The sequence below is a fragment of the Pithys albifrons genome, chromosome Z (genome assembly GCF_047495875.1).
Source record: "Pithys albifrons albifrons isolate INPA30051 chromosome Z, PitAlb_v1, whole genome shotgun sequence".
In the NCBI taxonomy this organism is placed as follows: domain Eukaryota; kingdom Metazoa; phylum Chordata; class Aves; order Passeriformes; family Thamnophilidae; genus Pithys; species Pithys albifrons.
Genome location: NC_092497.1, coordinates 14950962 through 14963295, shown reverse-complemented (window position 1 = coordinate 14963295; position 12334 = coordinate 14950962). Strand labels below are relative to the sequence as shown.

At 41.4% G+C, this 12334-nt stretch overlaps 1 protein-coding gene across 1 annotated transcript in view; it reads left to right on the top strand.

Annotated features, from left to right (window-relative positions):
* The window catches only part of PLCXD3 (phosphatidylinositol specific phospholipase C X domain containing 3), a 96852-nt gene that overhangs the window by 41788 nt on the left and 42730 nt on the right, over nucleotides 1-12334 (top strand). Inside the window, exon 2 of the mRNA XM_071581304.1 lies at nucleotides 9190-9898. Coding sequence (XP_071437405.1) covers nucleotides 9190-9898 — 709 coding nt within the window. The remainder of the gene's footprint in view (nucleotides 1-9189; nucleotides 9899-12334) is intronic.

Genomic DNA, 12334 nt, shown 5'->3' with positions numbered 1-12334 from the left:
TCCCCAACACCACAGAGAAAAAAAAAACAAAACAAAACAACAACCCCCACAACAAGTTTCCTTCGGGAGAAGAGTTATACTTATGGCAGCATCAGTGTCACAGCCTGGCTGGCAGCAGGGTGAGTTCCCAGATGAACTCTGTGTCTCTTGTCCCAAATGAAGAAAAAGAAAGCTGAAAGTGGGGAGCCGCCGCGTGTCCTGGAAAGCAGCAGCAAACTTCTCTCTCCCGGGTCACTGCCCCAGCCGGGGCGGGCAGGCCATGACGCTGCAGGCGGTGGTGAGACTGGAGCAGAGGCCGGGACCCCAGATGCAGGAACCAGAAGAACAACCGTGGCGAGGAGAAAAGCAGCAGCTCAGCAAGAAGCCCCAGCAGTGGCCAGCAGCAGGAGCAGGAGAAAAAAAGAACACCTTCCCTCCTCGGCAGCACACACTCTGCTCCTGAGTTCCGCTGAGCTAAGAATGGAAAAATGTCCCCAAAACCAAAAGAGACAACCTGCCCCCACCTAAGAGATCAGCAGTTAACTACTTCTTTTTGTTAACTGCTGGCATGGGCAGTTAGTGGCAGGGGAGAGAATTTACATAATAATTCCAAACTACAACAAATGTTCTGAAAGGAACAGGAGCTGGCCTTTGTGTTTGCAGGAAGAAACTGTAAGAAACTGTATGTGGGTACTATTCTATACAACAATTCCTATTAGTAGGAATTGAATAATGAGTAACATAATGAGATTTATATCCAAGCTTGCCTGTCATACTGTTATAATTACCAACTACCTTGGGCTTTAATACCAAGTAGATCTTTCCCCACATTCCAAGCCATTTTATTTTTTAGAAGTGAGTTCTTCATGGAAAAGTAGCAGTGCTTAGGCAAGCCACTGATATGGCCTCAATCCAGTGATCAGAAACAGTTCCCAGTGCAGGCACTGCCATATTCCACAAGCAGTTTTTTGAAGAGCAACCTAAATGGTAACAGCTTTGGCGTGAGTCAAGTGTGGTTCTTCAGGTTACTGGCACTGCCAACAGTCATAGGCTCCCCTTGGAGGCCATTACAGGCTGCTCAAAAGTACAAAACAAAGTAATCCTCAAGAGTATTTGATAGGTGATAAGGAGAACTAAGAGGAGCAAGAGTAAGTAATCGCTTCAAATCTTTTCTTGTTGCATGAAGTTTTTATGTGTTTATATGGAAGACAAAAATGTGGAATTATTCCAGGTGTGAAAACTGGTCACTAGAAATGGAATGCCATCTCCAGACTGATGGACTGCCAGTTTTTCTTTCTTCGTAGCTGAGAAGCTGATTCAGAGAGGTGGTTTTGAGCAGTCTTCAATGATTTGTCATAATCTGTGCATATATTTTCATTTTTCTTTCTCTTACTCAGGAGAAGGGGGGGGGGGGGGGGTTGGACCAGATGGCCTCCAGAGGTCTCTTCTGAATTTAGCTAGTCTGTGAATCTCTGAAGTTATGATAAGATCTCTGTTCTGTATTACATTGTTCAAAGTGCAGTTGCTCTGTGTTGGGTTTTGAGTGTTTTGTTCTTTGCCGTGCACTGCTCTAGGCTGTGTCCATTGATCCAGTAACTGGTAAGTCTGTTGTAGTTGTGCTGTTTAATTTGATGTGGATTAAGGGGCTCGAGCTTGGATGTTTTGACTGGGAAATGCGGAGTTCCACCCATGGCAGAAGTAGCATTAGAAACCCTGGCAGAGGTTGACAAAATACAACTTTCAAGTGATTGTTAATACAAGGTATTTCTGCTCACCCTTGCAAGTAAACCATGTTAAAATGTTTACATTTAATTACTTTTGCATTAGTGTTGTCTTGGTTTGAGCTAGCAAACTGCCAACCCCCCAAAGTACAGAGAGAAAAGCCTCTTTCTGCCCACCAAAGAAAGGAAGTAGGAGGAGAGAGAAAAAAACCTGAAACCTTCAAACTACGTTTATGCTACCACCGCATGTATTTTTACAGAAAGAAAAAGAAAATTAAAAGAAGATGACAATCACATGCACACAAGTTAGAAACAACAAGAAACAATTCCCCACTTCCTAACGAACACATGAATTCTTCTATCTTAACTAATTACTTTAAAAGACTTAGTCCCCAGGGAGACAAACCCAAGCAGAAAGGAGAGAACACATTTTACTTTTCTGAGATAACTGGTGAGCCCGTGGTGGGCCTGGCCCTCCCCATCCCCCCTGGGACAGCATCGTGCATCCTCCCGAGAGGAAGGCTGAGAAGCGACTGCTTAAGTCACTCCTACCCAGGCTTTTACTCCTCTGGAGAATGATGTCGTAATATGGTATAGAATACAATATTATTGGCTAGAAACTGTCAGCTGTTAGCTCAGCCTAGCCCAAGTCAGCTGACAGCTCCAGGCCTACCCCTAGATTTAAGGCCTAAATTTAGGCTCACTTAGGTAACCCTATAACAGTGTGCACCTGTCTGGTTTGTGAGATTGTCCCTTTAGCACACAACTTTGCCAGCAATAACAGTGCCTACAGGGCAGCACAGTGCAGACTCCTGGGCTGTGTTCCAAGGCACAGCACCAAGGTCCAGGGTATGGTTATGTGCAGTTGCAGTGGCAGGTCCAGAACTCACCTGGGGGTGGAGAGAAAATGCAGCTTTATCTCCTGCAGATGGAGGGTGTCAGCTCTGGGAAGTAATGGTGTGGGAAGGAAGCAAATGTCTCTTTTCCCTTTCTTTTTCCAAATTGTAACCAAGGTCTTCCAGGCAGAATGGCTAACAAGTTGAAGAAGAGTGGAGTTTTTGGAGCATATCAGTATATATGTAATGTATACATGTGTATATATTGATTTTGTAAGGTCACGCCAGTATTCCTGTGCTCAGAACTTGCTCATTATTTGGATTTTTGCAATGTCTGAGGTAGCATTTACCTCTCTTACTATGCCTTTTAGCTTGTGAACTGCTGAGTGTGAATAGGTGGCTAAGCCCTGTGACCTTCAGTTGGGCTCAGGGGCACACAACTGATGAGGAACACTGGAAGAACAACTGGAAAATTAGGCAGTTTCCTGTGGGGATACAGAGACACTGGGCAATTTATAGTCTTTTTTTTCCCCTGTTTTGGTTTTGCTCTCCTGGATAATATTTTCTATAAAACAAAGCTTGTATTGCCCATGTAGTTGGCCTGCTAAATGCCTGTGAAGTCTGAATTGCATTGCTCTTGGCAGCACCATTTGACTTCCTGAGATGTGCTGTGGCTTCCATGAAGGGAACAGTGCTCAGCCATTGTAAAAGGAAGTTGAAACACAATACTGAGGTGCACTGATTCTAATGTTCATGATTAGGCTTTGCTATTCCTTGAAATGGCAGTGTGAGTCACTGAAGATTCATGGGGCTTTTTCCATGTGCGATTGATTTTTAAGGCCAAAAAATACAGTGAGAACAGACCAAACGAGATTACAAGAACATCTGCATTGTTCTGTGTACAGGAAGTCATGGGCTTTGTCAGTCCTTACTACAGAGCCTTCAGTGATAAATATGTCTTTGAAGAAGTTAGGTGGCACTGCATGTGACATTTCAGCAATAGCAACCAAGGTGTGACATCTCCTAAATAAAGAAGGACAACAGCAGCAAAAGCTTTTAGTGACACCCAAATCAGTAGTAAAAGATGCTACTTCCAACAGCTATTATGTAACTCCCAGCAGAGAGTCAGGAGGAGCTTGAGATCCATAGGAGAAGGGGAAGAGAGTAACACATGCTAAAAATTGTGACATTTTGCTTCTGTCTGTATTTTTTCTGATACTTGGGGATGTCAGGGTGTGATTGCTGCTGTCAGGAGCCTATTGGTCAGTGACGTTCCAGTTTAGGTGCTATTTACCAGTCCGTGTTTACAAGGGATGGCCAGAGCCAATAAGAAGAAAGGGTAGGCCACAACAAAGTGCAGCTGCACTTGCTGGCTTTGTCAGTGATATATTTAAGCCTAGCCACTAAAAGTAATAGTTTTGCCATGCCTCTGTGTAAATCTCCAAAGGAATGAAGAAACATTTCTGGACTAAAATGCATTGTCCTAAGGGACTCTTTTCAGCACTGAGCCCAGTTATTATTTAAATGTGGGGTTTAGACCTACAGGGAGGCCATAAGTATGTCCATAGTTGAGCTGTAATGGGTTAAATAATCCCAATTGTCCTGTTACAGGAATTCAGTAAAGAAAACAAGAGACAGTTCTACCTAGTAAAAGTACTAGCAGCTGTTTTCTAGCACTCTAAGTGATACTACATCACTGACTCTTGAATATCTAAATAGTCTTTGGCCACATCTCAGTTTGTGAAAATTTAATGACTTGGAGGTTGAAACTGGCCACTTCAGTTTTTTGAATCATGACTGGCATGGTCATTTCAAGTGTCTCTTGGTGATTACTTACAGAATGATAGAAAGGTTTGGGTTTGAAGGGGTCATCTTGAAGATCATCTGGTTCCAACACCCCCTGTCATGGGCAGGGACACCTTCAACTGCACCAGGTTACAAAGCCCTATCCAACATGTCCTTGAATGCTTCAGGGATGGGACATAAACAATTTCCTTGGGCAGCCTGTGCCGGTGGCTCACGTCCTCTGAGTAAAGAATTTCTTCCTGGCTCCAGTCTAAATCTCTCCCTGTTTAGTTTGAAACTGTTCTTCTTGTCCTATGACTGTCCATGTGAAAAGTTGCTCTCCCTCTTATTTATATGTCTTCTTTAGGTACTGGAAGGCTGCTGTTCAGCAGCCTTCTCTACTCCAAGCTTAGCAAGCCCAGCTATCTCAGCCTGTCCTCAGAGGAGAGGTTCGCCAGCCCTCTGATCATCTTCATGGCCCTCCTCTGGACTCTATCCAGCTGGTCGATGTCCTTCCTGTGCTGGGGATCCCAGAAATGGATGCAGCACTGCAGGTTGGGGTCTCACCAGAGTGGAGTGCAGGGGCAGAATCACCTCCTTTGACCTGCTGGATGTGCTGCTTTGTGTGCAGCCCAGGACACATTTGACTTTCTGGACTGCAAGTGCACATGGCCAGTTCATGTCCAGCCTCTCATCCACCTGCAGGCCCAAGTCCTTCTCAGCAGGGCTGCTCTTAATCTGTTCATTCACCAGCTGATGTTGATACCACGGTTTGCCCTGACCTAGGTGCAGCAGCTTGCACTTGGGCCCACTCTTTGAGTTTGTCTGTGTCCCTCTGGATGGCATTCCATCTTTCAGGAGGTCTCTTGCGCTGTTTGGTAGTGGACTAGAATTTTCCTTGCTCCCTTTTGCTGCAGACATTTCTGCAGAACCAATCTGTTGCCCTTCCTATCCCTTGCAGGTTTCCCTTCCCAGCAGTGCCCTTCATAACTCCCTTCCTGCCTTCCTCCTCTCTTTCTCCCAGGCAGCCTGTCACTACCTACACCTTCTGTAGTTGTTTTCCAAGGTTTGATGTCACTTGGGAATTATCCATTCAGCCAAACTTGCCTCCTGCTTTACCTCCTTGTTTCCTCACACTCTTCTCATATACTTTGGAGAGGCTGCCTTTTAAGTTCAGCCCTATCTCCTGAGTCTCTTGGCATTTAAGGTAATTCAGCTTTCACAGGCTACCACTTACCAATTTCCTGAACAAGCCCAGACTGGTTATCTGGAATCCAGGATCTTTATTCTGCTTTTTGTCTTCATTGCTTTCCTGAGTATTTTAAATTCTTATTGCACCTCATAGTCACTCAGTCTAAGGCTGTCATGAGCTGTCATGTCCCTAGCCATTCATACAACATTCATCAGAGCACCTTCACTACTTAAAGGAGTACCTGCAGAAAAATAAAGTCTTTGATGATCTCCAGATTGCCTGTGTTCTCCTGTTCTGCTTTTCCAGCAAATGCCTCAAAGTTTCCCAGTGAAAACATGTAATTTTGAAGCTTATTTCAATTGTTAAAGGCTTTGTCAACTTTCTCTTCTTGGCTGGGCAACCTGTAGCATATGCACATACACATGTGCAAACTGAGTTCCTGATCCATGAGCCTCCAGCCTTGACTCCTTGGATTTCTGATATGTTGGGTTGTTGAAATAGAGGGAGAACAGTGTACAATATTTTAAGAAAATGCTAGGCACTGAGTAAAATGGTGAGAAAATATGTTTGCACACCAGAGAAATATAATCTTTTGCTCCCTGCATGACTTGGGTGAGTCATTTCTCCTCTTTGCTTCTCGAGGTCTCACTCTGTGTAATAGAGAGGTACCATAATAAAGATAGGTGATATTCAAGCACTGCTACCTTACAAAGATTGCAGGCATGATTGCATTAATATTCCTAAGTGTAACTTGAATCCTCTCTTCATAGAAACTGAGATTTAGTGATACAGTGAACCTGCCAGATGACTTCACAGTGAAAAAGTAGAACAGGAATGTCACCATGCACAAAAACAAAGTTTGGAAGGAAAATGGTTGCTAAAAACATATGTATATTTGTACAGGAGTCTCTCATTACTAGGAATATAATAATTTTTCACACAACAGTAAAACACATCATACTCAAATTTACCCCTTGTAAGGATTTTGAATTCCTGTGAGTTACATGAATAAGCTATCTAAACCTACAGGGTAAGATTAAGGAAAAAGGTGAGTGTATGGTGGAAATAAATATTTAAACAACATGTTCATATTACTTGTACATGTAGAAAGGCAAAACATGTTTTATATTTTTCAGTCAGGAGGAATCTTTACTCCTGAACAGCTGACATTTTCTTCATTCAGTGTTAACCAAGTTGAGTCAAGTCTTGTTGCCTTTTTGTGTTATGCTATGGGGTTTCCTTGTTTGGGTTACAAAACATGATGATTCTCAGTGCACTGTGCACTTTTCTCTATATAACAATACAGAAAGACCCTCCACATAGAAATACCCATTTTAAGACTCAAGGGTGTGCACGAAGACCTTAATTAAGAAAATACATTTTTCCAAACTAACCTGCATGTTCAGGTGTTCAGGTGTTTCTAACTGTAGTGTTTCCCCAAGCACACTTTCTTCTCTGTGTCTGGCATTACCAGTAGCTACCTGCTGACAAATTTTTCACCTTAGTTTTTTGCTGTGAGAATTACACTGCATCTCCTGTATTAAGTAGTTTTAACTAGTAGTTTAAGCCAATATGTGCATACTGGCAGTGCTGGTCAAGTTTTATCTCCTACCTCTTCTGCAACTTCAAGTTGCCAGTGTCAGTACCTCAGAAAATAAAGGGTAAGTGGTTCAATTAATACCATTTTGAGCCTACTGGTCTAATCAGTTGACCATGTTTACACCAGTACTTAGTCTAACAGAAAACCTTACAAAAATACGGGGACTTCAATGAACAAAGTGAGGATTTGCCAAATCCATCCCTTGCTGTATCAGTAGCTATGCCTTGTTTTAAACAAGACTGGATTTACTTTGATTGCCACATTAGTGCAGGTTACATTGAGCAGAACATTTAATGTATCTCATTGGTTTTCCCTGTAATGCTGTTGATACACAAGTCACTGCTCTAATCATTTGTTTTACCATTAGAATTCTGTATGCAGATCTAGTCCCTGAGGATATCAGTGTGCAACCAGATACTGCATGATCTAATCAGGTCCTGCAAGAAATCTGTTATCACTTCAGCACTTAGCAGTAGAAAGCTTCATCAAAATGGAAAATTTATCTAATATTTAAGGCAAAATGCAGTTCAAAAAGACAACCAAGAAAAGCAGGGGTATATGAAATTTAAAGATGTTTCTCAGATTAAACACAGCCAAATCCAAGCCACAGTCTAAGATGGTTTGTCGTGACTCCATTTATTGTTCAAGAAGAAAATGTTACAGCTGTCGCTTCAGTTTATAGGATTTATTCCTGTACAGGTAAAATAGCATTGCTGTCAGAAATGACTGACTGATAGGATTTTATTAATGTGATACTTATTTGCTACAGCATGCATGCTTTGGAAAGTAATTTTGGAAAGCACCTGCAAAAGGATTGGTAAGAAGCAAGACTAGTGCTTTGAACTCATTTTCATGTAGGATTTCAATCTCAGATGGCCTAGTGCTCCAGTCCATTTCAGGAATACAAGTCCTGCTGACCTTGAAGGAGCTTTGCAAGCAGTGTGTCTGAGGCTGAGGTGCAGACCTACTTGCTACTGCAAGTCTGACCAGAAGCATCTTCTTTGTCTGGAGTAGCAGGACTGTGGCTCTGCCAGCAGCCAAATGGTGTTTCTGTGTAAAATGCCAGATCTCACTGACAGGTGTTCAGGAGGCTAATGATAGACAAAGGTGAAATACATCTCCTCTGGTCAGCTGGTCTCCATAAAATCCCTCAGAGAGGAATGATCATACCGATCATTTGCAGATGTCCTTGACTTTATGAGCTTGCTTTCATGTACATGTCTAAATGCTGACCAAAAATAATTACTGCTTTTGTTTTGAGGTTGGCTTTTTTTAATGGATGTACCTTCAGATAGGGAGTTTTGTATAGTGAGGTGCCATACATACTTGTACTCAACTTTATGTTGTAGAAAATAACTTCTGTACATAGGCATGTTAAGGAGCATGTCCCATTCTTGTCAAGAGTATGCAGCAGAGTTTCAGAATTTTATCAATGAAATGCAGTGCTATCCTTAGCTCTATCTGTTGTACTTATTTAGCAAAGAAAAGGAAAGGAAAGAATTTTAGAGGTTAATTTGAGAAGGAAAACAGCATTCAGTAACCTTGCGGATAAGTAGATAAGATCTGAAATAAAGATCAGAAAGGTTACATGTCCTTGGCATTGTTTCAACTTCTATTTTAGCTGGCTATAAAGGTGTGTGTGGAATGATGTTGCTTTGTTGGGTTTACTTCCTTTGATTCTGCAAACTACACAGTGTACGATTCAGTGTGCAGGGCCAGAGTCTCCTTCTTGGCTTTAGGGGTTTATTATGTGACCAGCTTTGCTACCAGAACTACTTCAATGTTCAGAGGCCAGTGGCTTCACTGAGCTTAAAGGCATAAGTTAGAGCTGAAAGAGAGTGACTGAGCATCAGGCAAGCAGGAAAACAGGCACTACCTTTCCTTCAAGTTCCCACAAGATGCTGGGGGGGGCAAATTCTGCCAGACAAATGTACTGTTACTGAGGGGAAAGGGCGGGAGACATGGTTGGTGAATGTTGGTGCAGGTCAGAAAGTTATGTTTATTAAGAAAAAATATCACTAATTACTTTTAATATATGAATATAATGCTGATCCTTTTCCTCTGTTGTGTTTTTAGGGTCTCATGACTCTTTTAGCTTCTACATCGATGAAGCCTCTCCAGTTGGGCCTGAACAGCCGGAGACAGTCCAGAATTTTGTGTCAGTTTTTGGAACTGTGGCTAAAAAGCTGATGAGGAAGTGGTTGGCTACACAGACCATGAACTTCACCAGCCAGCTGGGGGCAGGTATACGGTATTTTGATCTTAGAATTTCCACCAAGCCCAGAGACCCAGACAATGAGCTCTACTTTGCTCATGGTTTATTCAGTGCCAAAGTCAAGGAGGGTCTGGAGGAGATCAATGCATTTCTCAGTGAGCACCCAAAAGAAGTGGTCTTCTTGGACTTCAATCACTTCTACGGGATGCAGAAATGCCATCATGAAAAGCTTGTCCAGATGCTCAAAGACACATATGGAAACAAAATGTGTCCTGCTATATTTGCCCATGAAGTCACCCTCCAATACCTGTGGGAAAAGGAACACCAAGTGCTGGTGTTCTACCACAGTCCAGTGGCTGTCGAGGTAGCGTTTCTTTGGCCAGGCCAGATGATGCCAGCTCCTTGGGCAAACACAACAGATCCAGAAAAACTGATTCAATTCCTCCAGGCATCAATCACCGAAAGAAGAAAGAAGGGCTCCTTTTTTATATCTCAAGTAGTGCTGACACCAAAGGCTAGTACGGTGGTGAAGGGGGTTGCTAGTGGTCTCAGAGAAACGATCACAGAAAGGTAAGTTCATGGCTGGTAAGGTGTGCTGACTGTGCCAAGTATGTTGGTAGTGCTGTTTTTCTAATTCCTTTTAAAGAAACTCCAGCAGATGTGTTTCATGCTACAGTGGGCTAGTCAGAACTTGGGCATAATCCTAAAATCCTAAAAAGAAACACATTAAAGGACATGCTTTTGTAGCTTGAAAGTAATTCTGCAACTTCAGTGAGATATTACGGCACTGGCTTAACTTTTTTTCTTCTGAAATTTAGGTTTTGCTAGTTTGTTTTGTTTTTCAAATGTGGTTTCTTACCATGACTATCTTGCCTGGGATTTCCTTACTGAATGTGGACAAATATGTCTTCATAATGTAGATAATTTAAAGTTTTATTTATGCTTCAGTCTTCAGGTATTGGATAAATACCTGAAAAAGCCTGATGATGCAGAGCCTGATGCTGCAGAATTTGCATCTTTGACTGCATTTACTCACCTGAAAGATGCATGGCTTCTCTGTCTCAATACCATCACATTATATCAAGGATAGCAGGGCACCATTAAAGTGAATTTGGCTCCTAACAGGCTTTCATTTATCATACAGGAAAGACTGCAGGCCATTGTATAGCTTCTGTACACAGAATACTGTGTTGATAGGCTATTAGTTGTTACATTGCATAAAAAGTTGTCTGTGCAAGACATGCATTAGTTGTACCATTCTGACTTGGTTAAATCACAGCCAATTTTCAGCCTAAAGGCATATATGTGTTACTATGTTCTTGACAACTTCATAGGAAACCTGAAATTTAATGTGAAGACAGAAGAGCTGGTTTGTTTGGGTTTTTTTTTCCCTCCTTAAAAATAAAGGGTTACAGAGTGTGAAAAAAAAATTGCAATGTGGCTCACTGGCCTGCTAATGTTTTGCTCTCTGCATGGATGTGCTTGTGCTAGGAAGGTCTGTTGGAAACGTTTTCCCCTTCTATGAGATGAATGACACAGTGCCTGCAAAGAAACATGCCTCATTTTTGAGACATGTTGAGCCATTTTTATGGCAGCTTTCCAACCAACTATTAGCTTGAAAAAATAGGTAAAAACCTTACCTGAAATGGTAAAACACTGACATAGAAGGTTTTGTGAGCAGTGAAATGTGATTCAGAATTGCTTGTGTGACCGCATTGGCAGCTGCTGGTACATCCTTCATCTATGTTTTATAGACTCTGTTGGACTGGAGAATCTCCCTTTCTGCTGAGTCTGAAGTGCACTTCTCTGTATTGAAATACTACTTTGTTGATGGGTTTTACCGGTAAACACCTTGTTGAGGGATTTGTTTTCTCTGCTAGACATCTTTCTCACTGTTGTTTAGAACATGAAGTAGCACGGTTGGGAAACTAACAGGTTGTTCTTAAAGCTTGCTGCCTCAGTAAAATAGCCATTAAACCTCATCTTCTTTTTTCTGGCTCATAACGTACTTTCTTGAAGCTGTTTGGAAAAATAAAGGTTTCTAAAAGATGCTGAATAGGTTTGACAGAGCACTGAATGTGCTGAGCCTTTGAAGTCTTAACGTGTCTTTTTCTGCAGCAAATTTTTAGATTGTAACTAACTTGAAATGTCAATAAATAACTGGGCTGAAAAACATGGAAATGTTGTTTTTCCAAATTTTAGCTGATTTCTCACGTGAGCCACAAACTCACATCTGCTACATGGATACTTCTTCCTTTCTTTTTGTAACTCTTAGCAATTATGAAAGAAATGGACCTTGAAAATTGTCTCTAAAGCTAACATTTAATTTTCGAAGTGTGGTAACTCCTTTTTGAGTTTTTATTTTTAATACAAAAATACACTGTAGGAATACACAGGCTTGGAAGATGTGGTAATGTAGATAGAGTTTTTATGTTGAGTTAGCTGCTCTGGAAGTTAACATTAAGTATTTTCAGAACTGCTCCTCATTTTATGATGATCTTGTTAAAATTATTAGTTGAGCAATTAAAAGATGAAGTGAAATTAGTAGAACTTGAACAGTTCTTTTCAATCTCACTACCTTAATGTTTTGGTAACTTAAAAGTGTGTAATCCATACTAAAAGAGCCAAGACATATGTTCCAGCTGTGCAGTGTTTGCTGCTTTTACCCATCTCTTAATTAGTTTTGAAAAGATCATTCTGTCCTTTCCAGGATAAATATAGAGGTAAATCTCATCATTGTGTCCAGGTAGGTAACATATGTATTTTTGTTGCCAGTTATTGAATAGGTTTATACATATACTGTGTTCTCCTTACTAAGAAATACAGGTGAAGAGCTTTACATTAAGAATGCAGTATGTCGCTTTTAGTAACAGTTTTGTAACCAGTTTTGTACCTGTCTTTTGGGGGTTTTTCCCTCACGTTGCATTTTAACAGATCTGAATGCAAATGTGGGGTAAGGTTGAATTTTTCAAATAATTCCAGCGTGGGGTTTTGTTTATTTGTTTG